This window comes from Cebus imitator, unplaced genomic scaffold (assembly GCF_001604975.1).
Source record: "Cebus imitator isolate Cc_AM_T3 unplaced genomic scaffold, Cebus_imitator-1.0 Scaffold123, whole genome shotgun sequence".
NCBI classification, from domain to species: Eukaryota; Metazoa; Chordata; class Mammalia; order Primates; family Cebidae; genus Cebus; species Cebus imitator.
The window spans coordinates 2,244,634-2,251,496 of NW_016107438.1; the positions used below are offsets into that span (position 1 = coordinate 2,244,634).

Here is a 6,863-nt window from a genome sequence, read left to right on the forward strand (position 1 = left end):
AAAAAAAAAAAAAAAAAAAGAAGAGCATTGTGGAGTAGCCTGGCTAACATTGAAACCCCGTCTGTACTAAAACTATAAAAACTAGCTGGGCGTGGTGGCAAGCGCCTGTAATCCAAGCTACTTGGGAGGCTGAGGCAGCAGAATCGCTTGAACCCGGGAGGTGGAGGTTGCAGTGAGCCGAGGTTGTGCCACTGCACTCCAACCTGTGTGACACAGTGAGACTCTGGATAGACTGGGAGCTGTTTTTGGGCAAACCATTCATTCACCTAGAAGAAGGAGGCATTCAGTGATGATTCACAGAAATGAGGCTCTCAGTAGGTAGGGCAGCCACTCCTGTCTATTTCCCTTATTGAGCATCTTTGCTTCTGAACAATGCGAGGCAATGAGGGTCAAAAGATGAGTTTCTACTACAATTACAAGAGCATTTATGGAGTATCTACTCAGCTCACAATGTCACTTCACCGAATTCCCCAAAGAACTCTGAAGGTATTATCTTCATTCTACAGAATAATCTGAACTAAGGTCACACCGTCAATAAGTAAGAGTGCTGGGATTTCAAATCCAGGCATTTCTTTTTCAAAGCTGAGCTCTCTTAGAAGTTGGGAACTCGGGAGGTTGAGGCAGGAAGGTTGCTTGAGCCCCGGTGTTTCAGGTTACAGTGAGCTATGATGGTGCCACTGCACTCCAGCCTGGGCAACAGAATGAGACCCTGTCTCTTAAAAAAAAAAAAAAAAAAAAAGTTGGGATATCCTCCAATATTTAGAGAGGTTGAGGTTTTCTTGAGGTTTTTTTTTGCAGGGGCTAGAGGGTGGGGCATAAGCTTAGCAGATAAAATTTCTCTTTGCTCTGAGTCTCCATCCTCCCCAGGCATTTCATACATACCTTGCATTGTATTTTCCTGTCACTGTTGAGATTTTCAGATTATCTTGAATGGTTGAAGAAAACTGTTGTTTTTTTTTTTTTGGAGATGGAGTCTCGCTTTGTCACCCAGGGAGGAGTGCAGTGGTGCAATCTTGGCTACTGCAATCTCTGCCTCCCAGGTTCAAGCGATTCTCCTGCCTCAGCCTCCCGAGTAGCTAAAGGTATGTGCCACCACACCTGGCAAATTTTTGTATTTTTAGTAGAAAAAGGGTTTTGCCATGTTGGCCAGGCTGGTCTTGAACTCCTGATCTCTTGTGATCTGCCCTTCTTGGCCCCCCAAAGTCCTCGGATTACAGGCATGACCTACTGCGCCCGGCTGGTTGAAGAAAATTGAGATGGATGGGTCCAAATTTTCTCCCCTTGTCTGGGCAGCTAAGATGGGAAATGGTTATTCTGTTGGAATGAAATAATGCACTGAGAGGGAGCTGAGCAAAGCAGAAGAAAGATCTGAGTGGTTAGAACTTAGGTGTCAGCCTCAGCTTGTCCTTTTGCAGATGTGAAAGGTGTGGGATCTGGGATCACTCTCTCTTTTCCTGGGAATCTGTTTCCTCACCTGAATCCTCCCTATCTCCAGAAGCCTCATAAAATAAGAGGAATTAGTATTTTGAGTTCTAGGAACCTCCATCCTTCGACGCTTCTGGAAGGTACCAAGGGCTGGAGCTTTTGGCTGATCCCCCCCCCTCCTCTTTTGTTTGGGTTCAACCCAGGGGAAAATGGGAGCTTGGGGGGAAGGGCAGGGATTGAGATGCTTCCCTTCCCCTCCTCCCCCTCCCCCCGACTCCCAGCAGGAAGGGACAAAGAGTTGACCTTTGTTACATACAAGTCTACAGAATCATAATTCATAGTTCATACATGTTAGTTTCTTTTTTCTTTCTTTAGACAGGGTCTCCTTTTGTCGCCAGGGTGGAGTGCAGTGGTACAATCACAGCTCATTGCAACCTTGACTTCCAGGGCTCAAGGGAGAGCCTGAGCCTTCCAAAGTGTTGGGTTTACAGGCACCAGCCACGGAGCCTGGTTTCATACATGTTAGTTTCTAAAAAACAGTAATCCAGTTACCTTTTTTTTCCCTGGCAAGCAGGAACAGGCTGCACAGTGTAGTGACACTTGCTGGCCAGTGTCACCTTGACCTCTCTGAGCCCGTTTTCTGACCTGCAGAACGGAAGTAGCAATATTCTCAGTCTCCCCTGGTTGTTGAGAGGCTCAACTTGTGGTAGTTCCAGGTTCATAGTGTGGGCATAAAGAAGTACTTTGTGAACTCTAAAGCACCATGCAAAGGTGAGTTACTAACAAATCATTCATCGATGACACCCCTAAAGGTCTGAAAGGTCATTCTCACCCCCAAAACAAACGTACTACTCTGCATGGGTGCGAGTATGACTTCTATTGTGACTTGGCTGTGGAGCTTCCCAGAAGGTCTTCTGTGGGGACTTGCCTGGGAGGAGAGTTATTTTCTCTGCGGCCCGAAGGCTCCAGGTTCCGTGCCCCCACCCTGCTCCCAGGCCTCAGTTCCTGGCCTCTCAGTGGGAGGCCTCCCGCCCCGTCCCGTCGCCTCCTGGGCCATTTTCTCCCCTCAAGCCTCCGCGGCCCCACTTCCAGCCTCTCCCCGGCTCCCCACCCCCAACCGGTTGCCACTTAAATGCTTGCAGGCCTGGTGCAGGCGGGAAGCCCCCTCCCCCACAGGACCACCTCAGTCACAGCCCAGACCACGGGGAGGTCGGGTCTGGATTTACTAAAGGACCCCAGAGGGGGAGCCTGCCCCTCGCCGGCTGCCTGGCTTCGCCACGAGGTCGGGTTTCGACTGGCCGGTGGCTCTGGAGAGAGACAAAGGGCAAAGTCCTGGTCCCCACCCCCACCCCGCAGCCCCTGCCGCGGGTCCCCTCCCCCCTCGGGGCCCAGGGCGGGTAGCCTTGGGCCGCTTGTCTCCGCGGGACAGGTTTGGAGCGAGTCGAGTCGGGGCGCCCGGGGGCTCTGGCGGTAGAACATTCGAGACCCGGAGACCCGGAGCCGTGTGGTGGAGGGGCTGGGGGCTGCTCTGTCCCCCTCCTTGCGCTCTGCGGCCTCAGCCCACCCAGAGGCCGGGGTGGAAGGGCGAGTGCTCAGCTTCCCGGGTTAGGTGAGAGGGGCTGGGGAGGGGGCGGCCCGCCCCTCAGCTGCGCCGTCTCAGTTCTCAATTGCCCGTTCACCAGGGCGCCCCTCCCCCGCCTCAGCTGCCGCCGCCTTTCCCAGGCACCGTCCCCCTCAGTGGTTCTCCCCTCAGTCTCCCCTCAGTCCCCGTCCCCCTCAGTGGTTCTCCCCGCAGTCCCCGTCCCCTCAGACTCCCCGTCTGTCTCAGCCCCCCCAGTCGCCGTCCCCCTCAGTGGCCCGCTCTGCTGCGCCTTCCCGGCCCTGCCAACCACCGTGTTCTCCGCCTAGGTCCTCTTGGCTCTTGAAGAGCTACCCCTCCTCCTGGTCAAAGATAGGCGGGAACCATCTTGGAAGGCACTCAGCTCTCCCAGGCAGCATCCGTGGTGGTAGGGCATTCTAGACCGTGGGGAGCCCTGGGGAGGAAGACCTCTGCAGAGAGGGCACTTGAGGGGAAGGAGGGCCACGCGGGGCCGTGCAGGGACTGGCTGAGGAAGCCCCGCCAGGAGGAAGCCAGCAGTGGTGCCGGTTTCCCACCAGCAGGTCGTTGTTGCCAGCTGGGGGGGACGCGGATGCCCGATCCCTGAGGGCTCCTGCGCAGCGCTGGCCACTGACGGGCACGCACACGCTTGTGGGGCTGGTGCCCAGATGCTTGTCCATCCTCACCAGGGGTCACTAAGGACCCCGAGGAGCACGCGGAGGCCCGCTGGGCCCTTCTCACCGTGCAGTGGGGAAGCTGCCGAAGTGGGATTGCTATGGAGGCTGGTCTGGTTTCCTCTCTGCTTCTGAGAGGGCTACCTCGGTTGTTGCCTCTGGAGGAGAGAGCGGGACTCTGTCTCTTTCCAAGGCACCTCTCATGACGCCTTCCACTGGGCGCCAGCTCCATCCTCGGCCGGGCCTCTGAGCCGCCGAGGGCCTGAGCGTGCGCTGTGTCGCCCAGGCTGGAGTGCAGTGGCGCCATCTTGGTGCACTGCAGCCTCCGCCTCCTGGATTCAAGCGCTTCTTCTGCCTCAGCCTCCCGAGTAGCTGGGATTACAGGCGCCCGCCACCACACCTGGCTAATTTGTGTATTTTTGGTAGCGACGGGCTTTCACCATGTTGGCCAGGCTGGTCTCCAACTCCTGACCTCAAGGGATCTGCCCACTTTGGCCTCCCAAAGTGCTGAGGTTATAGGCAGACGTCACCGCTCCCGGCCATGAGCGTGTGACTTTTAAGCTTTCTGGAGAGAGGCTGGCATCTCCAGCGGGGATGAGAGCTAAACCATCATCTCCAGGGAGGCGGGCTGGGCTGCAAATGGTCTTCTTGCACCCCGCCACCTTTCCCTCTGTCGTAGCTTAGTGAACTTAGTAACCTTCCCGACCTCCAGGGAAGATTCTGGAAACTTCCCTTCCCACTGCCAGTCTGAGAAGGATGGTGAGCAATGTCCTTGAGGGGACCTCTCTCTCTCTGCTTCTAGCAGGAAGGCTCAGTTGCACAGCTCCTGTTGGGTCACCTCTTTTACATTTGTCCTCACACTTTAGGTTTGTCCTGATGGTTTTTTCTCCACATCCCTCAGTCCACCCCTCGGGTCCCCTATTCTCTGTGCTCCTACCTGACCAGCTCCCCTTTGGGAGCCACTCAAGGTTGGGGAGAGGGTGGCAGGTGGCCCAGGCTGATGTGGAATTTGTCTGGAAAGAGCTGGGCTGTCCCGGAGCTTCTGTTTTGGCCTGCTCACCGTCGGCTGCTCAGATGGGTTTCTTGTCAAACTGTTTCCGAGATAGGCGAATTGAGCAAAGTATTCATGCTGAGGTTGGCTTGACCCCACTGCCACTTAGCACCTTCCACAAGCTGCTTCCTTCCTCCCCCAGACCAAGATGACATTTTGTGTGGTAGGAATTTTTGGTGAGCACCCTTTCACCCTGTTAACAAATCTCCCTGAAAGCTATCCAGCCGTATTATAGGGCACTTAGCTCTTCTGCGAGTGAAATCCCGTGCCCAAATTAGAGCCGCATGCGGTAAAAGCCAGTTGGCATGCACTTAACCATACAGAATATGGGCACCTTTCCTGCTCCTGACGTCGGGGCTGTTCAGACTTCTGCTGTATTAACACTTGTCTTCAGAGAGAAAGTAGCACAGTTTGGTGCAGTGAGCACAAGCAGCCTACAAGTCCTGCCTCCAAGTTGGCAAGTTGATATCCTTCTCTGAGCCTCAGTTTCTCCATCTGTGAAATGAGGGTGACTGTTTCACATCCTCTCAGGCTTCAGAGGCTTACCCCCTTTCCTTTCTGCCTCAATGTATGAATCTTATGTTTTTCAACTGGAACTTCTTGGTGACAGGTTAAGATGTGTGTATTGTGGCCGGGCGCGGTGGCTCAAGCCTGTAATCCCAGCACTTTGGGAGGCCGAGGCGGGTGGATCACGAGGTCAAGAGATCGAGACCATCCTGGTCAACATGGTGAAACCCCGTCTCTACTAAAACTACAAAAAATTAGCTGGGCATGGTGGCGCGTGCCTGTAATCCCAGCTACTCAGGAGGCTGAGGCAGGAGAATTGCCTGAACCCAGGAGACGGAGGTTGCGGTGAGCCGAGATCGCGCCACTGCACTCCAGCCTGGGTAACAAGAGCGAAACTCCGTCTCAAAAAAAAAAAAAAAAAGATGTGTGTATTGCATGTGTCTGTGGTCATGTGTGTGGTCATATAGGCTGAGTGATTCTCTATGTCTGTCTTTATGTAAGCTGAGTGATTCCCTTGTCTCCCCTAAATATGGGTGGAAGAGCCTTCCAGAGTGGGAAGAAGGGTTCAGCCCAGAGTAGCTCTTGGTGACCTGCTTTTCCTTCCTACTTTTCCCCAACAAGTGATGTAGGAAGGAGGCAGTGCATGTATGCCACATACATTAAAAGACCTTGCTCATAGGGCGACAGTTGCATTCCAGTGGTGTCCTTGCCTTCCAGTCCTCTCACACTCTGGCTTTCTTTGTGATGGTGGCATCTGCTCTGGCCAGTCCCACATCTCCTAGTAGGTCAGTGTTTTCTGGCCCCTACCCCTGTCAGCCTGCCACCCGACAGCCTGCCCGCCTGCCTGTCCTCCCGCCTGTCTGGCTGCCCTGCCTCTGGATCAGCCTGGCACAGAGCCCTGGGCTTTTGGCCAGCTCCTCCTCCCTTCCCCGCCCCCGCCTCCTTTCTCTGCTACTGCCATGCTTGAAGCGTGCCAGGTCCGCCCCCTTCAGAAGTTTTCTTGGACAATTTTTTTTTCACCACTTCTTTACCCTGTAGGGATGAGGCGGGGTGGGGAGTAAGGACTGAGTCAGTAGTGATTTTCTGGAAAAGGCAGAGGTTGGCACCTTAGGGCAACTTCCAGATGGGAGGGACAAGTGGGAGAGGGGCCAGCTTTGGGAGGGGGCTTCTACTCTGGTGTCAGCCACATGGAATCCTCTTGTTGAAGAGTCAGCAAAATCACCTACTTCTGAAGGGGTCCAGTAAACAGCCCTCCCTCACCCCCAAGTTAGCTTTGTCTATTCTCTTATATCAAACCAAACCAAATCAAACCAGGTCCTCTGCTGCACTGTTAACCCCATGAAAGCAGGGACCATGCCTATCACTGTATGTTCAGTACTGTAGCACAGTGCCCAGCACTGTCCGATAGAAATGCAGTGTGAGCCATATATGTAAGCTTTTATTTTCTGTGAGCCATATTAAAAAAGGAAATGTATTAAATTTAAAGATATTTAGGCCGGGCGCGGTGGCTCAAGCCTGTAATCCCAGCACTTTGGGAGGCCGAGGTGGGTGGATCACGAGGTCAAGAGATCGAGACCATCCTGGTCAACATGGTGAAACCCTGTCTCTA

At 54.1% G+C, this 6,863-nt stretch overlaps 1 protein-coding gene across 2 annotated transcripts in view; it reads left to right on the forward strand.

Moving 5' to 3' along the window:
- IGF2BP1 (insulin like growth factor 2 mRNA binding protein 1) overlaps nt 1-6,863 on the forward strand; it is a 54,340-nt gene that overhangs the window by 13,517 nt on the left and 33,960 nt on the right. For both annotated transcript variants that reach the window (XM_017540064.2, XM_017540065.2), the window contains exon 3: nt 1,367-1,403. In XM_017540064.2, the coding sequence (XP_017395553.1) occupies nt 1,367-1,403 (37 nt within the window). The remainder of the gene's footprint in view (nt 1-1,366; nt 1,404-6,863) is intronic.